Raw genomic sequence first — 20,227 nt, 5'->3', positions numbered from 1 at the left:
TCATAATGTACCCTTGGTAGAAAACAAAAGGATGACCTTCTCTCTGATCTGCTTGGTCTTCACTCCATAAACAATGGGGTTGAGTGCAGGTGGGATAACAATGTACAGGTTGGCAAACATGATGTGGAATGTGCGTGAGACATTGTGTCCAAAGCGGTGGGCAAGGATGGAGAAAAAGGCAGGTGTATAAAACATGAGGATGACACAGACATGAGAACCACAGGTGCCAAGGGCCTTCTGGCGGGCTTCTTGGGAGGGGAGGCGGAAGACAGCACGGAGGATGAAAATGTAAGAAATGGCAATGAGGACCACATCTGAGATGACCGTCATGACGGGAACACAAAAGCCATACCAGATGTTGATGGAGATGTCAGCACAGGCAAGCCGGGCAACACCTATGTGCTCACAGTATGTGTGGGGTATGATGCGTGTCCTGCAGAAAGGCAGGCGTGTGAGCAAGAATACAACTGGCAGGATGATGCAGAAGCTTCGAAAGCAGATGCCCACAGCAATCTTGATGATGGTCTTGAGGGTCAAGATAGTGGTGTATCTCAAGGGAGAGCAGATGGCCACATAGCGGTCAAATGCCATGGCCATCAGGATGGCTGAATCCAGAACAAAGCTACAGTGGAGGAAGAATATTTGTGTAAGGCACCCTGAGAATGTGATCTCTCGAGCCCCAAGCCAAAAGATACTGAGTGTTTTAGGAACGCCGACTGTGGACAAGGTGAGGTCAGTCGTGGCCAGCATGGAGAGAAAGAAGAACATGGGTTCGTGAAGGCTGTGCTCCACCAAGATGAGGTAGAGAAGGATGCAGTTTCCCACAATGGCCACAATATAGATGATACAGAAGGGAATCCCAATCCACACATGGGCTTGCTCCAGGCCTGGGATCCCCACCAGGATGAAGGGTCCTGGGTTGTAACTGCTCAGGTTGAAAATGACCATGGCAGACCAGGATGGCACAAGTCTCAGGTCCTGAGGACAGACGGTGACAAGGTTAGGCTCACTTGAGTCTGCCACTCATCATTATTAATCCTTAAAAACAAGGTGACTGTCTAATTATTATTCAAAGTGGGACACCTTTGTAGTGAAAAATGATTGTTATGAAGATGGCAGGTAACATGCGTAAACCAGATTGTCTCATATATTGGAAGGTACAGTCATTCTACCTGAAGAGAATCTTATTTACTCTGGCTGCCTCTGATGATTTACACAGCCTCTCCAAGCAGCTTTTCATATTGTCACCAATCACTCTTTTCATTACACAGTATACCCCTGTTACAAACTAGAAAATTTATAGGATATATTTTTCCATGGCTTGGTGGATTACAGTTTACGTGAGTTTATGGACATTATTAGTTAATAACAGCTTGCTCTGTCATTGGTGGTTATCAATCTCTGCCCCAGGGCAATTATTCACTCTTTTTGAGTTTCATGATGACTGTGATTCTTTGATTTGTGAGGTCCACAACCATTTTTTCCATTCAAAAACCTAATTCAGTTCAACCAACACTGCCTGAGTTCTTACACTATGCTGGAAAACAGGTGTAACTTAAATTTAAATTTTAAAAGTCACCTACAGTTGAGGCTTATGTGTTCCTGTTCCTCCAAAAATATTGTTTTCCAGCACCCTGTACACTCTACAGCTGTATAATATCCTAATACTTTGGACTTAATAACACTATTGGTCAAGATTTCTTTTCAAAGAATTTCTTCTTCATAAATACATATTCTGTTAGATAGACACATAGACTCCTGGACATAGACTCTCAGATACACACACACTTCTTAATACTTAAAATCACAAGCATACCTTGATCTATACTTACATTCTCTCATACATTTTACCATCATATATTTACCCACAAAATCTTACACAAACCTCAACTCCCTCTTCCATTCTCTCTCTCTCACACAAATATGCACACGTGCACACATGCCTGTACAAATACACTCACACGCACACACCATACACACAAATAACCACACAGCAAGGAAAATATAAAAAATGTTGCATGACTGAATTGTGTCATTGCCATTTTCTTTGTAAATTCCAAAAATCTTTACTCTGGGAGTTAATCCTTTAAAGACTAGGTCCTTGAAATTTTGCCATTTACAGCAACATGGACAGACTTGGAGGACATTATGCTAAGTGAAATGAGTCAGATAGAGAAAAACAAACACTGTATGATATCATTTATATGTGGAATCTAAGAAAACACAACAAACTACTGAATATAGCAAAATAGAAGCAGACAGATATAGAGAACAAACCAGTGGTTAGCAGTGGGGAGACGGAGGAAGGGGTAATATAGTGGTAGGAGAGTGGGAGGTACAAGCTATTGGGTATAAGAGGCTACATGGATATATTGTATGAGAGTGAGTCAAAAATTATCTGCCCTCTGGTTATGTTAAAAATTCTATAAACTCTACAACCAGAGGGTGGATAATTTTTGACTCACGCTTGTACAACATGGGGCATACAGCCAATATTTTGTAATAATTGTAAATGGAATGCAAATGTTAAAAATTATATTAAAAAAATGATTCACTTCCCAGGTGGGAGTAAAGGTGAGCTGTTCCCTGGAGGCCAGGAGAGGAAGGCGGTGGCGGTGGGGGCAGCAGTAGACTCCCATTGTTTGCTGGACAAGGATGTTTGTGACTCAGCTGTTCAAGTTATGGTTAAAGAACAGTATGCACGGGAAAAAAAAAAAAAGACCAACTTCTTAAACCATCTTCCTTCTCCAATAATTCATCTACGTGGAAAGTGATTTTTAATCTAGAGATAAGCAACCATACAGCAAGGCTGTGAACTCCCAGGATCAGCACTAAGAGGAAGCTGGTGATGGCCACATGCCTCAGATTCCCGACGTGACAAGGCCGAAACTCACGTTTAACTTTATCCCTCCCCTCACTTTTCACCACATTCTTAGGCCCAGCTCAACATACCTTCCATCTCCCAGGCCAACACTTAGTGTCTCCACGCTTCTGCTTTTGCCAAAGAAAAACCAGGTGCTCTGTTCTTTCTGATCTTCCTTTATCTATAAGTAAAATCACATTTCTCATAGCAACTCAAACCCTCCTCTAGCGTCTCCGTAATTCGTATGTTCTGGGTTCTGGGAACACAGGGCAGAGCTCAGGCTGTGCCCCACAGACAAGCCCCTTATGTGCCGAGTGTCTGTGTTCTCTGTCGTCACCTGCGCTCGGTTCTCTTATCCACTGGGGGCCTGGAACTCACTTCTTGCCAACAGTAGACATCTGATTAGGTTGTGCAGCCTCTGTGCCAAAAATCCCTCTTCTGTGCTGCTCACACACTCAAGCAATACATGGCCTCAGCACCCCAGAAGCATATACTCTGAATCACAGCTCTTCCAGCTTGTGTGACGTCATCTTTTCTTCATACATATGTGAGGAAAGGTCTTCTCTAGTTTTTATATTCTCATGCACTCAAACACAACAGATGTTTCTACAGTCATCCAAATGTATTTACAAACACACACATGGGCACACAAAGTTAATTCTGTGGCTTGTCCTTTTATAGCCAGACAAATGTACAATGTGGGGCAATCCACAAAGCAGTCTTTTTTTTTTACAAGTCAGTGCTACTCAAAAAGGGCAGGATACTTGGAGGAGGAAAATACTTTTCTAAAGGAAAATACACTTAACAATATGAACAACCAGTTGGATTCTGTTTAAATAAACCAAGAGTAGAAGATAATGTATAACTGCAGAAACTTAAATATGAACTCGGTATCATATGATATAAGGTAATTAGTGCTGATTTTATTAAATGGGATTGTGATATTATGATAGATACACACACACACACACACATACACACACACACAGAGGCCCACAATATTTCAACAAAATATTGACACAGAGTATATGCAGTGGAGCCAAAAAGCTGGGATTTTAATCCCGGTTCCATAATTTTACTAACTGTGTGAACTTGGGCAAGCTTACTTGAACTATATGATCCTTGGATTCCTCATTTTTGAAAAGAGCATAATATCTCTATTACTTAGTTATTTTTAGGACAAAACAAGACATGCCCCCCACACCGCTCCTTAGTTCAGTGTCTGACACACAGTGAACATATAATAAGATTTACTTCTTTTTATTGGACTATATTTTATATCATCTGTGTTATCACCAGCAGTCAGACCACACAGTGAAGAAGAGAAGAGAAATAGACAGACGTATAAACACTTACAGGAGTACCTGCACACTTAAAGCCACTCCTCAAGTTAGGGCTGTGTGTCCTTGTCACACATCTGACAGAAATTGCCTGAACAACACTTGCCATGGCCATTCTTATCCAGCTGTATAACTGTTCACCTGTTCTAATCATTTGGAGCATATATCCAAGTACAGGAGACATGACCTCAGCTTGAAAATGGGAGTCTCTCAGGAAAGAAAGTTGCAGTGCTCAGTCCATGGCTCCTAGAAAGTGGAGCCCTGAGCTTTTCGTTGCCTCTTTCTTTTTCTCCAAATCATAGTCCCAACCACACTCCTTAAACAGCCAGCACTCACCTAGTTTTATTACTGGGGCAAATGGAGAGCAGAAAAAATGTGGTGCTAGACACGCAGAAAACCTGCATGACGAGCAGATGCACCAACCAAAGAAATAAGTGGAGGGGGAAGGAAAGGACTGCTAGGTTGATTCCCTGCTGGTTTATTAATTTTTTCCTGAAAGTTGTCCAGTGAGGGGAAGAGGTAGTTAGGGCCTGAGGGACCCTAACACCCTCTCTTCTCACTCTCTAGGGAAGAGTATAAGGATTATATGAACCCTGCCCAGGCCTGTGAGCTAACACTGCCTCATGGTATATTTTTGGTTTTGCATGTGCATGTAAGCTCTGTGCCTGTGCGTGTGTGGATGTATGAGCCCACCTCTGAGACCACCTAGGTTTTGAGCTCATGCCTTCACTTACCAGATAAAGGACTTTGAACAGGGTACTTTCTGTCTATAAAAAGGTGATAATATAGTCCCCACTTCTCAGGAGTATGTAAGGATTGACAAATTAGGACAGAAAAAGTGGGGTAGTGCTTGTGAAAATGCTTAATATGTTGGTGGACTCACAGTGGACCTGTTGGAATGATGAGATGCCCTACTTCCGGTAGTCTAATATTGCCTTTCCAGGGTGAGGCCCCAGGATCCGCATCCATAAGCTCTGCAATGGATTTTTGTGCCTTTTATTTTCCCGTGGAGGACTGGTGTACATGTGGATAAGAGCGTAAAAGCTGGAAAAGTAGAAAGTTGTTTGGACCTATCTCTACTAGGGCAGGAGTGGAACAAATCCTGGACGTTATTTCCTTTGAAGGACAATATGAGGATGGTTTTTGGGCAACAAACAGGGCATCCTCTTTGGAACATCTGCGGCTAAATGTCCCACCAATGTTTAAATCCATCCAAGATGTTCAAATATCCAAGATGTTCAAATCCATCTTGTCCCAGACTGCATTCATTACACCCCAAACCTATTCCTTTCAATGTTCCTATGCTCTGCAAATGTCACACCTCACTAGTCACATGAATTTTTTTTAACCAAATGAGAGTATATTGCTGTTCCCTCTTAAACATCTCCTGAATCCTTTCTCTTCTTTGTCTTCCTTGCCCAGCTACCTCCATCTCTTATCTTCGTTACTCTAACTGCCTCCTAAACTGTCACCTTACTTCCCTTCTGTCTCCCTCAGTGCATTTTCCCCACTAAGGACAGACTACTCTTTCTAAAATATACATCTGATTATGTCATTCCTTAGCTTAATTCTCATTTTGTTCTCATCAGAGTCTTTACTTGCTTTTCTTCTTTTATTTATTCTCACTCAGGTCTTTGTGTGGTTGCCACATTTTCGTTATTTCGGATTAAACAAAAACTGAAACTTTGTTATAAATTTATCATTGGTAAAAAATTAATAAAATACATTCCCATGAGAATACATTTAGATCTGCCTGTTGGTACTGTCAGATGTTCTGGAGGCCCAGATCTCAATTTATACCTAAGAGGCTTTTCTCCCACAACTCTAAGGACCATGTCAATTTTCCTGAGTTTGTTAAATCCAATCTTTCTGTCTTATGTCTACAAAGAAATTCAACAATAACCCAGAATAGTGGGCTTTAAAATTGCTCCTATTTTTGTTGTTTATCTCATCCCTCGGCAGGTTTTTTTCTGGTTGGACACTGAATACAAATAATTCCCTTTTCAATGGCTATCTTCTTATATCTAACATTGCAAGACTATTGAAAACATCAGTCAGATGCCTATCAGTGTTTTGTTTGATGCACTGTAAGTCGAATTTTCTTGGACCAGTATTTTTATAGGAAAAGGAGGTACATTTAAGTCAAGGAAATTTCCAAATCTTACCCTTGATGTCCTCTGTCCCCTTATGAAGACATCTGTCACTTTTACTATTGATTGAGTGGAAAAGAACTAGTTATAGATAGTTTGCATGAGTTTTATATGAATACCTGGTCCATATAAAAGGTGGAACTTACAACTTAATATTTCCATAACCTGGGGTAATAGAAATAGTTTTCTAATGGAGCAGTTAATGATTTCCATTGAACTAAAATAGGAACATACTTTGGTGTCTCTGCCCTCTTTATTTATAATTCACACCCTAAAAATTTGAACTACATCCTTCCACCTTTCACCCCTACTTAAATAACAGCAACACACCAACTATTATTTTACACACAAATCTTATGGTTCTAGTAGCATGATCTAGGAGAGGTGCCTTAACAGGAGTACAGACCAACTATTTCAAAATGGAAGTCCCCACAATTCAATATCACCATGTATTAACAATTTGTTTAACTTGAAATTGTTTTACTCATTTTTAAAATGATTAAGAGATTAAATGATTAAATGATGAAGGTGGAAATTTCCTTATCCTGTTTTAATATTTTGTAACGTTAATTTTGGCCCCTATCAATTACTTGGACTCCCACTTAGCTACTTTGTACAACATGGAATCAGAGTTATTTCACAAGGACTCCTTAGCCCCAGAGAGAGCTATTCTGTTGGATCATTTCTAATTGACGTTGACTTTGCCTCTTCTTCAAGCTAATGAAGAGGGTAGGTTTTTCCTTGTTCAAAAAGGATGCTCACCTGTGGAGGGTTATAGTGCATGTGAAGGGGCAGTATAGGGTAGCTGTTGAATCCAGTGACCCCCCTCCATTCTACGCCCCCCAAAACCATCACAAACCAAAGACATGTATATAATTTTTATACATAAATCTTTTATAATACAGTTTGGGGCTTTGTTGCCACCTTATTTATAATTCCTATAACTTTCCATTTTTCTTAGAATATTAAACAAAGTCCTAAAATAATCTGGATTTTTATATCTTCTGCAATCTCACCTTTTGTTATTCCCTCTACCTAAACCCACCCCACATTAATTTCCAGTTCCTTTAAAGCACTGAGCCTTTTTTCAACTGTGTCTTTATACATTCTAATCCCTTTGCCTTTTTTCAAAACACAAGCATATCAGTTTATTCATCCATAAATGTTTACTTTTATTTCCCAGGTCTATTGAGGTATAATTGACAAATAAAATTGTATATATTTAGAGAATTCCCTGGTGGTCCAGTGGTTAGGACTCTGTGCGTTCACTACCATGGGCCCAGGTTCAAGCCCTAGTAGGGGAACTAAGACCTGGCAAGCCACGTCATGTGGCCAAAAAAAAAATTGTATATATTCAGTGTACAACATGATGATTTGATATAACATACACTGTAAAATATTTACCACAATCAACTTAATTAACACATCCATCATGTCACATATCTGTGTGTGTGTGTGTGTGTGTGTGTGTATGGTGAAAATATTTACAATCTACTCCCTTACCAGATTTCAAGTATACAATAAAGTATTATTAACTATGGTCATAATATTGCACATTAGAGCTCTAGAACTTATTCATCTTATAACTGAAACTTTGTACCCTTTGACCAACATCATCTCCCCATGTCCCCCCATCGCCATTGTGTTCCCTGTTTCTATGAATTCAACTTTAAATTTTATTTTGTTTTATTTTTAGATTTCACATGTAAGTGAAACCACACAGTGTTTCTCTTTTTCTGTGTGGCTTATTTCACTTAGCATGATGCCTTTCATCCATGTAGATCACAAATGGCAGGATTTCCTTCTTTCTTTTGGCTGAATAATATTCCACTGTGTGTGTGTGTGTGTGTGTGTCTGTGGACTGCCCACAGAGACAGCAGGCAAAGTCAATTTTTTTAGAGTGTACTTTTCTAACAGCTCTTCCCCATATTTTCATTCTCTGAATCTGCATTTCTTCCCTGCTCTCCCTACAGAAATTTCTCCCTACATCTAGGCACAGCCTACTTTCCCCCAAATAGTGACCAGTACAGTGCCTTGCTCTCTGAGCCTCCTCCAGGGATATTCAACCGCTGTGATGATCACATTCCAGATTTCTACCCAAAGGAGAATGCAAGATGAGAGCACCAGAAGTCAGGGGCCCCTGAATAAGACAGGCTCTTAACGGGATCTATTTAAAGAGAGCAGTCTAATCTTTCAACCCAAGGGAGAACTCCAGATCTGAGATGTGCCTGGGTGGGTGGGGTGGGGAAAGGGAGTTCTTGATGGGTTAGGAAGTTAGGTATTCTATGGGTGCTTCTCAAATCTTATCCTCTGTGGATGGCTAGATCCTGACTTTGACTTCCTGGTTGCCTGTTTATGAAGGCTGGGCTCACACACAAAGCTTCTCCAGTTTAGAAGCTTAAGACACCATGTCAAAGATGTCATTTGCCCAACAAGTTGATCTTCGTAAATATGGAAAATGCCCTGGTTTTTAAATTTAAGTAATACTAGGGAGATACCTTAATAAAAAGTAAAGAACAAGTATATATTGTTCCATACACACTTCCTTTCTTTGATAAATGTAACTCCCATTTGGTAAATGCCATGTCAACTGTGTCACCAACAAGTATTTCAGATGATAGTAATCAATACTAGACTTTCCAGTTTATTTTAAAAAGGGAAAGGACAACTATAGATTCTTCATGAACCTGGAGCTAGTCCAATAGAAAGTTGGATGACTATGGATTAGAGGAGATATTGGGTAAACTTTTCTGAGGGTTGAGTATATGAATTACATAACTTGTATTAAAAGCCTAAATTTTTAGCCCTCTCTTTAATAAACAAAATTAACTTCCTCAAATTATTGTCATATATTTAACAACAGTAAAATAATGTCATAATTTTCCCATAAAATAGAAGAATGTAAACTATCAAATAAAAACTAAAATAAAATCATCCGTTAGTTCACTACTCAGATATAATAGTTAATATTTCCATGTCTTATCTACCAAACATCCTATCCATGTGAATATACGGTTATGCAGCTTTCAACTGTGATCCCATAGCATTTTTATAACCTCTTTTTTTAAATTTAACAATAAATGGTAACTATTAAGTTAAATATATTTTAAAATAAAAATAATTAAGCTATCTTTGTTTATGAGTCAATTATTCCTGATACAGAATAACGAGGATTTTCTGTGTTAGTAAGAAAATTAACTTTTTTTTTTAACAAAGATTGGTCATTAATTTTTAGCTTATTTAAAATGATGGCAGAGTTGAAAATTTTATTTTGATCTTCTTTAAAGAGTATAGTATATTTCATTATATGTTCCCTTTTCATTGATGACACATTTAGCACGTGGCAGTGGGGGGGGGAGGGGCGGGGGTAGTTCACAAAAATCCCTGAGACGGGAGATTTGAGGAAAGTCCCTGAAGAACTGCATTTCCTTGTTTACTGATTTTATTCAAATTCAGTTCTTGCACACACACAAAATAAAATCTTAAAAACTAACAAAGAAGGAAATTATGAAATCTTTTGATAAATTTAAATAAATTTAAACAAGAAGTGGTTAGTAGTAGCGGTATCCAATTATATCTATGTTTTATATTTTTAACTTGTTCAAGTTACTTATTTCTGATCATATTACTTTAAAGTGATGAAGTTGTGAAGAAGAAAATTAGAAGTTTGTACTCAGCTAGAATAACTTCATGCTTGCTCTGCTTCTGTAAAATCTGCTTGCTGTGCTGAGATAAGAACAAGAAGACCTAGCAATCAACTGTAACCTTAAGATGTTCTGATAAGTATGGAATGCTCTGCTCCTGCTCCTGCAAGTTTCTGTTTGGAAACCCCCTGTGCATAACCCATAGCAACTCCTGTGCTCTGTAACTGCCTGTAACCTATAGTAATCAGGTAACCAATCAACCAATGCTAACTGTAACCATGTGCACTGACCCCTATAAAAGTAAAGCTCACCCTGAGCTTGGGGCCCCAGAACTTTAGAGTGTTAGCTCATCTGGGACCACCGGCTTAATAAACCTGAGATCTCCAACCCTCCGAGTGTGGTGCTTGGTTTCTCGATGGACTGATTCGATTTCCACAACAGTTGGATGTATTAATAAAGAAAATTCTGGGTTAGGAACAATATTTTTAAGTAATCTGAGTAAACTTCAGTAGAGTTTCATTCTGAACTTAAGGAAAAGTACTCATCATGTGCTATAAATGTAGCTTCACACATTTTCAAGTAACAACATCGCTAACTAGTGATAGCGCTTCATAATTTAATAAAATCTTCCACTATTGAAATCTGAAAAAAAGATATCTGTAGTCAGTGGATAATAATTTATTAAACAAACAGAAAACACCTGTTTTGATACCACGGTTCACAAGGATTATAACCCTATATACAGAATTTCTATTTTATAGGCTTTGGACTCCTTTTTCTGTTTTATGCACGTCGATATGTCTATACACATTGAAGGTGATCAACAGATCCTTAGGTAATTAGTAGGTCAATAGTTTATTAAGTAAATATGTGTGCTAGATAACAATTGTTTGGTTCTATTTTTTAAAAAATGTTTTGTTTCTATTCATTTATTATATTCTTTATAAAAATTAAATTTTCTTTCCTATCTTAAAATAGTCAGAGAATACAATTAATTATTATGAAGTTTAACATTTTGTATGACCATTATTTTAAATTTATGTCAATTATATAAGAAAATAGTATCAGACTCAGGATTTCCCATTAAACCAACTTTTTAAAATTCTGTGATCCTACTTTGAATCTTTGGAATCTTTCTCTTCAAAGCAGAATACTGCACACATGTAAGTCCATAATTGACACACAGTATGTGGAATCTCATTAACTGACATTTTACATAGCAGATGTCTCTGAGTCCATTGAGGGTCACTCAATGTATACTAGTTGGTTGTGACAGGCTAGCTCTCTAACTTTCTCCTTACAGATAAGTGATAAAAGTTTCATACCATAATACAGGCATGACAGCCCCCAACTATTCCACTGTCAATTATGATATGTTTATCCTCATTGGTGTCCCTGGCCTGAAGGAGCTACACACATAGATCTCCATTCCCTTCTGCCTGATGTACCTGGTGGCTGTGTCAGGAAATGGCATCCTCATCTGTGTAGTGGCGGTGGAGCACAGTCTTCATGAACCTATGTATCTCTTCCTCTCCATGCTGGCTTTTTGGGATCTGATTCTATCCACATTCACATTACCCAAAGCCCTGAGCATCTTCTGGTTTGATGACACGGACATCTCCTTTGGTGGTTGTGTAACCCAGCTCTTCTTTATGCATTTTCCCTTTGTAGTGGAGTAAGGCTTTCTCTTGGCCTTGGCTTTTGACCGCTATGTAGCCATCTGCTACCCGCTGAGATATACTGCCATTCTTAGCCATGGTGTCATTGGCAAAACTGCAGGTGTTGTTGTGCTTCAGAGTTTTGCAACTGTTTTCCCCATTGTCTTCCTTGTGAAGTGTCTTCCCTTCTGTTGGACAAACATCATTGCCCATACATTCTGTGAACACATGGGGCTGGCAAAGCTGGCCTGTGCTGATATTACCATAAACATTTGGTATGGAATCTCTGTGCCATTACTCAGTGTTATGCTAGATATGGTGACAATAGTCATCTCCTATGGGCTCATTCTCCAGGCAGTTTTCAGGCTGCCATCCCATGATGCTTGGATGAAAGCACTCAGCACCTGTGGTTCACATGTCTGTGTCATTCTACCTGCCACGGATTTTCACTGTCATTGCTCAGTGCTTTGGCAGAAAAATCTCCAAGCATGTCCACATCCTGCTGGCCAAACTCTATGTTCTTGTGCCCCTAGTGATGAACCCAGTTATCTATGGAATAAAGACCAAACAGATTCGTGAATGAGTGGCCCTTGTGTTTTCTTCAAAAGAGAAGTGTTGCTGAGGCTGACCTTGATTTCACTGTGGTTTCTTACAGGTGAGGAGGAAGGGTCCTATGAGAAAAGAGGACAGGTAACTTGCCATTTAGAATAGGCTCTACTTGCTACGAAATTAGTCTTTTTTCATTAAATCGGGATGACCCAAATTGTATGAGTTCAAAGGTAAATAGGGTCATGAAAATCTGTATTCACAGACACAAAAAATACTATTTTAAATGTCTATAGGGTTCTTCAGTATCTATTGATAACATAATATCTGTATTTCTACCAAACAAAAATAAAAGTTATAGAACAGTTCTGCTTCATCTACTATTTAAATATTTAAATTTAGGTCCCTACGTGTCTTCCTTAACAGCTATGATGAATACAAATTAGAAAGAGTGAACATCAAAATTAAACACAAATAGGGAAAAGGTGGAGACTCACTCTTCTACCTCACCTTATTCACAAAAGAAGACTCTAACAATCTTGTAATACAAATGGAAATAGCTGATAACTCTAAGTAGCATGATCCACGCAAATGAAATGAACTTTACTGCTGTAAGTACATGATTTGGGAGAAAACAAAAAGGACAAGGTAAATTCAGTGAAGTGTTTGGAGATAATAAGCTGCCTTGGATGCTGGGTGTCCCCTTAATTTGTTGTTAAGCAACCCTCTTTTTGGGGTTCTTACCATCTATCTTACAGCATTGTTGTATGAGGATCCAATGAGAAAATGGATACTAAAGCACTTTAGAAATTATAAAGTTCTATGCAAATGTGTTGTATCACTGCCATTAATGTCATTATGTTCCTTAGTGTGAGCTTTTGCCTCCTTGGTCAAAGTTTAAAAACAAAACAAAGCAAAAACCTGGTCCTTTATTTACACCAAAATCCTCTATCTTCCTTCTCCTTTCTTTTCCCACCAGGCTTCATCTAGCTACAGCAAAGTACCTTCCCACAGCTTCTCCCCATCAGATGTGCACCACCCACTTTGGATGGAGGATGTGACAACAGATACTATTCCAGGGCTCCATCCACATGGCCCATATTCCAGGCAGTGTAGGCCAGTCTTGCACTTACCTTCCATGATAAGCCCCAATGAGAATTTTCAAGGAAATTTTACCTTCCTTCTTCTCAGCTGTCTGCTCAAATTCCTGGTGTATCGTGAGGTGTGGAGAAAATATTTTTGTATTTTTGTTAAGTTGGGCTTTCTGAAAAATTTTTGCCGTATCTTGGAATACTGGGCTAAGTCTTAGGACATTAATGTACAACTGTAGTTAGTGAGGTAACTACAGATAGTGAGAGAACTCCAGACAGATTTACCTAACTGAAGAACTATGAAGACACAGCTGGGTTTTAGAGCTGCAAACAATGGTCTTATCTTTTACCTGGAGAAATTTATTTCCCACCCATCTTTAAGGAAACTTTCTCAGTAGGAGGGGATGTAGGGGATGAGAAATAATCTCTCTGGCTTTTATAAACAGAGAAAATACATATTTCTTTATTCCTTGGCTTTGTATGCATAGGTCATTTGGCCTCACCTTCACTGTATTGTCCTAGGGGTAAGAACTGAGTGTGGGGAACCACAGAGTTATTATTTGCTTTTTAACTGAATACTAATAATTGGTGCCTGATCCAGAAGACTTTCTGTGTGCATTGATAACATAAATAATTAAAACCCAACACATGCTCAGTATAAACTTCCAGGGTAAATGGGCTTCTACTTCCATATCAACCCTATAAGTCTTGGGCGGCTGCTGTCCCTACACCTATCCCTGTGTCTCCTTCCCACTCTATTCTCTGTAGCCACACAAATCCATTTACCTAGAAGAGCCCAGTAGAGGGGCTGAAGATCAAGTGCAGCCATGGGCGATGTGAAGCTGTGGCCTGAGCCACACTCAGACCTATGTGTTGGGCTTCAGGAGGACTGTAGCCAGTGGTGTGCTGGTGAATATCTAACTCCTGGCTTTGGGGGGCTTTGATTTGTAGATTTGCTGATTCTGGATGTATAGATACTCTCACTGGGGCTGATTTGAAGCTAACAATATGATGTTGACCTGCTGGCAAACTTCCTGAAAATTTAACACTTAGCTCTCATGAGCCAGTGCAAACGGTCTCCAGCTCACCACTAATTGTAGCTCCTATTAGATCTGACACACTGGGATTAGAATGATCTTGACAAGTGTGGTTTTGGTGTAACTCAGAAAAGATGTGAAAGCATGAGGATTTCTCTGTGCTAGAGAAATCTTGTCTCACTGGGAGGTAGAATAGTGAGTAGGTAAGAACAAATACTGGGAATCAGACAGACGTATCAGCTATACAGTCATCATTTATTATTTGTATGACATTGAGCATGTTATTTAACTTTAATATTAAGACGAGATTCATAAAACATAAAATTCACCACTATACAGTGTGCAGTTTAGTGGCTTTTAGTACATTTACAATGTTGTGCAACTATCGCCACTATCTAATTCCAGAACATTTTCATCACCCCAAAAGAAATCCCATGTGCACTAAGAAGTCACTCTCTATTTCACCTTCCCCCAATCACCTGACAACTACTAATTGATTTTCTGTCTCTATGAACTTGCCTATTCTGGGCTTTTGACATAAATGAATTCATATAATATATCAGCTTTTTGTGTCTGGCTTCTTTCACTTAGTATAATGTTTTCAAAGTCCTCCATGTTGCATAACATATCAGAACTTCACTCCTTTTTATGTCTGAGAAATACTCCATTGTTTAGATTTAACACATTTGTCTTATCCATTCATCAGTTGATACATATTTGAGTGAGCTGTTTTCACTTTTTCAGCTATTATAAATAAAGCTACTATAAATATTAATTTACAAGTTTTGGTCTGAGCACCCGTTTTCAATTCTCCTTGGTATATATGTAGGAATAAGATTGCTGGGTCATTTGAAAATTCTATATTTAACTTTTTGAGGAACGACCAAACTGTTTTCCATAGAGGCTTCATTATTTTATATTCCAGCTAGCAATGCATCAAGGATTCTCCACATCCTCACCAACACTTATTACTTCCTATTAAATGTATATATATATAGCATTTCTAGTAGGCATGAAATAGAACAACAGAGAGGAATTGAAAAATAATTTCCCTTTGTTCTCATTCCTACCCAAGTTCAAGGTAAGATTAAGATTTCAGGGGGAATAAGCATGTGTGAAGGTCCAAAAGGACAAGAGAATACTCTTTGAAAAACCAAAAGAAGTACAGAGTGGTTATAGCAAAAATGGCATGTGAGAGAAAGAGCGACAGGAAAGGGAAGAATTGGATCAATGGTCACCAAGCAATAACTGGTCAGCACCAATCATTACATAAAATGCTTTGAAGATATGTTAGTATTGGGTTTTGTTCTAAGCAAAATGAGTAATTGTTGAAGGATTATTAACTACAGGATTGACATGATCTAGTTGAAGTTTAGTAAGACCACTCGCTCTAGTTTCTGGGAAAAAAAAAAAAATGAGTAGGAGAGAAAAAAACAAATGAAAGTAGCAGATTCCTAGATGAGGTTGCTGAGAAATTCAGGACAGAGAGAGGGTGATGATCATGTTTTAATGTGAAACATGTGCATAAACTTAAGGGATATTCAGAAGACATAATAAATAGAAAATGAATTTTAAATAATTAGAGAAAATGAATGCAATAAGGAGAAAAGGCTTTGATGTGGGAAACCAGTTGAATTCTATACCATCTAATGATAGAAAATTCAGGAGATGGTGTTGATCATGAAGAAAGGAAGAGAAGATGGTAATTTTTCTGGTTCATGTTGAGTTATCAAATAGAGTTGGCTATGTGGGACAGAAAGAATTGGAAGTAGAGCATTAGACTTGGGAATTTTTAGCATAATGATGGTTATTGAATTTTGAGTTTACTTTGTGCTAAACAAATTTAACCTCACAACAAGCCTATAAATTAAGTACTATTTTTTTCTTTTGTTTTTAAAAAAGGAAATGGAAACAGGATAAGAGAACCAAAGGAAGAGTAAAATTTTTGTGCTTTGATGTTTTTGATTGTAGAAAATTAGGATACTTCCATCTGATGCCTTTCTTTTTTGGGGGGCTCAAAAAATCCTTACCTCTCTCCCTCTAACCCTACTAATAATTTTCTCCAACAGAATTGAGGTCTTGAAATTCATAGGAATTGGATCCATTATTGAAGACTTACTGCTATTTATTTACAAAAGAAATTCTATTAAGTCCATATGATTACTTGATTTACCACAGTTTTTCTCTCCATGTTCTTATCCCCAGGTCACTGCATCCCTTTAGGAAAGAATAGAAGGATGACCTTGTCCCTGATCTGCTTTGTTTTGACACCATAAATGATGGGATTGAGTGCGGGAGGGATTGCTACATAGAGGTTGGCAAATATGATGTGAAAGGAACGAGAGATATTGTGGCCGAAGCGATGAGTAAGGACAGAGAACATGGCTGGTGTGTAGAATATGAGGATGACACTGACATGAGACCCACAGGTACTGAGGGCTTTCTGGCGAGCATCTCTGGATGGAAGGTGGAAAACAGCATGAAGGATGAGAGTGTAGGAGATGCCAATGAGGATCAGGTCTGAGATAATAGTCATTACAGGCACAGCAAAGCCATACCAGATGTTGATGGAAATGTCCGCACAGGCGAGTCGGGCCACCCCCATATGCTCACAGTATGTGTGAGGGATCATACGTGTCCTGCAGAAAGGCAAACGCTTCACCAGGAAAACAACAGGCAAAATGACCATAAAGCTCCGACCCGCAATGCCCACCATGATCTTGACAATTGTCTTAGGTGTCAAGACACTGGTGTATCTCAAAGGGGAGCAGATAGCCATGTAACGATCAAATGCCATGCCCAACAAGATGGCTGAGTCCAGAAAAAAGCTGAAGTGGAGGAAGAACAACTGAGTGAGGCAGCCAGGAAATGTGATTTCCTGAGCTTTCAACCAGAATATACCAAGTGTTTTGGGGACACACGTGGTACATAATATGAGGTCTGCAGAGGCCAACATTGAGAGGAAGAAGAACATGGGTTCGTGGAGGCTGTGGTCCATAGTGATGAGGTAGAGCAGGATGCCATTACCTGCTAGGGTCACAAGGTAGATGGTGAAGAAGGGAATTCCAATCCAGGTGTGGAAGTGCTCCAGCCCTGGGATCCCCACCAAAATGAAGGAGTCTGGATTAAAACTGGTCAAATTCAATGTGGCCATCATGTGGATTGTCATTCCCTGAGGACAAAATATCATATTTGATCCTGGGACTGACCGTCCATGAATGCCCTTTAAGCTTTTTTCCACTTATAGGGTCCCTCCCTTTCTATCACCTAGCAAACACTAGGGAAAAATGTGACCTACCTCTTTCACAACTACAACAGCATTTACCAAAAGCTGCCAAGAGATCTCAATTAAACTAACTATTCCCCATCTATAGGCATTACCACAATTGTATTCTTACTATATTGGGACCATGTCTGAGGAGTATATTGGCCCTTGGTTGTCAACTAAAATTTTAAGGTTGGCTTGCCCTCACCAAATAACCCAGTCTGAGATTTCTTAAAGATGTAAATACTGACTCTATGAGTTTCTGTAATATCTTCTCCTAGGTATCCGTTCAAAGAAATAACAGGAAGCACGTGTGAATTGGCAAATCTGCATTTTTTTTAGTGCCAGTGTATCACTAGGACTCTGGTAAGTGAATCTACTAATGCTTACTTACCCCCACCTCTTCAATATCTGGAAGAAAATCTTCTTCTAAATATTCTGTCAACTCATCAATTCTCCAAGACTCATTGTCTTCTTCCACCTGTCAACTTCCTGAGCCCACTTTATAATCACATCATTCTCCCACTGCTGGTACATGGTAATCTGAGGGTTGGCTGTGACTCTTCTTTCTCCTTCAGTCTCTATATCTCATCTGCCATCTCATATGACTTTTTTTTGAAATCCCTGTTTGATCAGCTTATCCCATTTCTTATCCCACTTCCTCACCTACGCAAGTCACCTTAATCACTAATTGGAAACATACAATAAGAATTCCAGTTCTTCCAGCGTCTTGAAAGCCCTTTCTTCACCTTATACTGCCAGATTGCTCTCTTTAAAATATGAAATTATCAGGACACTATTCCCTAAAATGTATCCATATAGGCCTCTCTGTATTTCTTCATCATTGCTACATTTAAATGCTTACACTGTTGTCTTTTCCAGAAATGCAATCTTTCTAAATACTTATTGCTCCTGATCCTTACAAGTGCTAATGTCACCAAGAAACCTGCTCTAGTGTAGCTGAAACATGCAGTCGACTCCCCCTGCTTATAAAATCACGGCTTTTAATTGTTTTACCAAACAAATTATCAGATAGTTATATTGAGCTTTATATTATTTTCCTACTTACTCTCTTAGATTCTCTTTCCTAAGTATGTAGCCATCCTTTGTTAGTGATTGAGAACTCTTCTTTTTTTTTTTTTTTTTTTTTTTTCGGGCACACGGGCTTAGCTGCTCCGCGGCATGTGGGATCTTCCTGGAGCTGGGATCGAACCCGTGACCTCTGCATTGGCAGGCGGATTCTTAACCACTGCGCCACCTAGGAAGCCCGAGAACTCTTCTTAAGGACACATTTTGTGTCTCCATGTGTCTCTTCCAGAGTGGGAGAAGGTAAGATTTCTCATGGAATAACCACTCACACAGCCTCAGTAGGACATTTTAGTTCTGTCCTTGTTTACTTATTTTTTTCTGATTTTCTAATGAAATCTTTCACTTAGGCCAGAAAAAAAAAATTACACACACACACTGTGGATTTAGTCTTTCTCTCATCTCCCTATTCTGACTTCTGACCTCTATAGTCACATATCTCTCTGACTCTGGACTTTTTTATCTCCCTCTCCACTTATAAAAGCCATTGCGATTGCATTGGAATCACTCAGATAATTCAATATAATCCCCCTATTTTAAAGTCAGCTGATTACCAACCAAGAATCTTCTTTGACTTGTAAATAATATATGCACAGTTTCCAAGGATTAGAATGTGTGTATCTTTGAGGCTCCATTCACTACGCATTCGCTCTGCCGACCAGGACCTTTATACTACCTGGGTCTTTCCCATTCTGCCTCCCCAAGACTTGAACCACCATCACTAACATTACCACCCTCAGATAATACTCACAGACACCTGATTTTGAGGTTAGTGCTGGGTTAGACAGCCACTAGAGAGCTTGTAGAGGAGAGCTCCAAGGATGAGAACAGAGACATGCAGGATAGAACATAACATAATTGAAGAGGACATATAAAGGGAAAGAAAGGAAGGGTACCCAGATGAGACGGTGAGGCATGGGGAGAAACTAATTTAATTCCAGCCAAGAAAGACAGTCACATCTGGGTGGCATAACCTTTTATCTCCCGTTGGTTTGCTCAGGGAATTGGGGGACTCTGAAAAATGAGGGCTCTAAAGCCTAGGAGGATTCAGGGACTCCAGTCCCAAGTCAATACTGTTAGTACCTAATTGTTAACATTAACATTTGTCTAGCCTGTAAATGCCAGCATACACACAACGCATATGATCCTGGATTTTAGACGGAGGTAAGAAACCAGAAAGTGCTAGGATTCTTCAAGGTATGGCCTGCGAAGACTAGTTATTTATAGACAATCAAAAAATACTTTTTGAAGGAATAAATGAATTAAAGTACATAGGCACCAGGTTCTGACTCAGAAGAATGGTGTGATGATGATGTTTTAAATCCTGGGTCCCAGAAGATGTTTATGTGAACGTTTGGAGAAAAGACCGTTGATTGATTAGAGATGCTAGTGAGTTCAAGATGATATGGTTGTAGGACAGATGTGAAAATCAGTCTTGCAATGTCCTCCAAACTCTGGTGCATTCAATCCCTCAGCCTCAACTCCTCCATCAGGTGAGGGTTTTCCTGGATTATTATATCATCTTCTATTTCACTGAATGGGGGTTT

At 39.1% G+C, this 20,227-nt stretch overlaps 2 protein-coding genes and 1 pseudogene across 2 annotated transcripts; 1 reads left to right on the top strand and 2 right to left on the bottom strand.

The window, feature by feature from the left end:
• Nucleotides 1–960, bottom strand: LOC130861240 (olfactory receptor 52H1). Its single transcript, XM_057749900.1, has one exon. It carries the CDS (start codon nucleotides 946–948, stop codon nucleotides 1–3), a length of 948 nt encoding a protein of 315 aa, XP_057605883.1. The 5' UTR covers nucleotides 949–960.
• A 10,374-nt stretch (nucleotides 961–11,334) lies between these two features.
• LOC130861791 (olfactory receptor 52B2-like) lies at nucleotides 11,335–12,238 on the top strand (annotated as a pseudogene).
• A 4,297-nt stretch (nucleotides 12,239–16,535) lies between these two features.
• LOC130861506 (olfactory receptor 52H1-like) lies at nucleotides 16,536–17,498 on the bottom strand. The gene has a single exon (XM_057750443.1). The coding sequence runs from the start codon at nucleotides 17,496–17,498 to the stop codon at nucleotides 16,536–16,538; it is 963 nt and encodes a 320-aa protein (XP_057606426.1).
• Between the last annotated feature and the right edge of the window lie 2,729 nt (nucleotides 17,499–20,227).

This window comes from Hippopotamus amphibius, chromosome 9 (assembly GCF_030028045.1).
Source record: "Hippopotamus amphibius kiboko isolate mHipAmp2 chromosome 9, mHipAmp2.hap2, whole genome shotgun sequence".
Lineage (NCBI taxonomy): Eukaryota > Metazoa > Chordata > Mammalia > Artiodactyla > Hippopotamidae > Hippopotamus > Hippopotamus amphibius.
This window is presented reverse-complemented; position numbering and strand designations above follow the sequence as displayed.

Bases quoted from the DNA above. Each gene is read 5' to 3' on its own strand.
- LOC130861506 (XM_057750443.1), bottom strand. From the start codon at position 17,498: ATGACAATCCACATGATGGCCACATTGAATTTGACCAGTTTTAATCCA.
- LOC130861240 (XM_057749900.1), bottom strand. From the start codon at position 948: ATGGTCATTTTCAACCTGAGCAGTTACAACCCAGGACCCTTCATCCTG.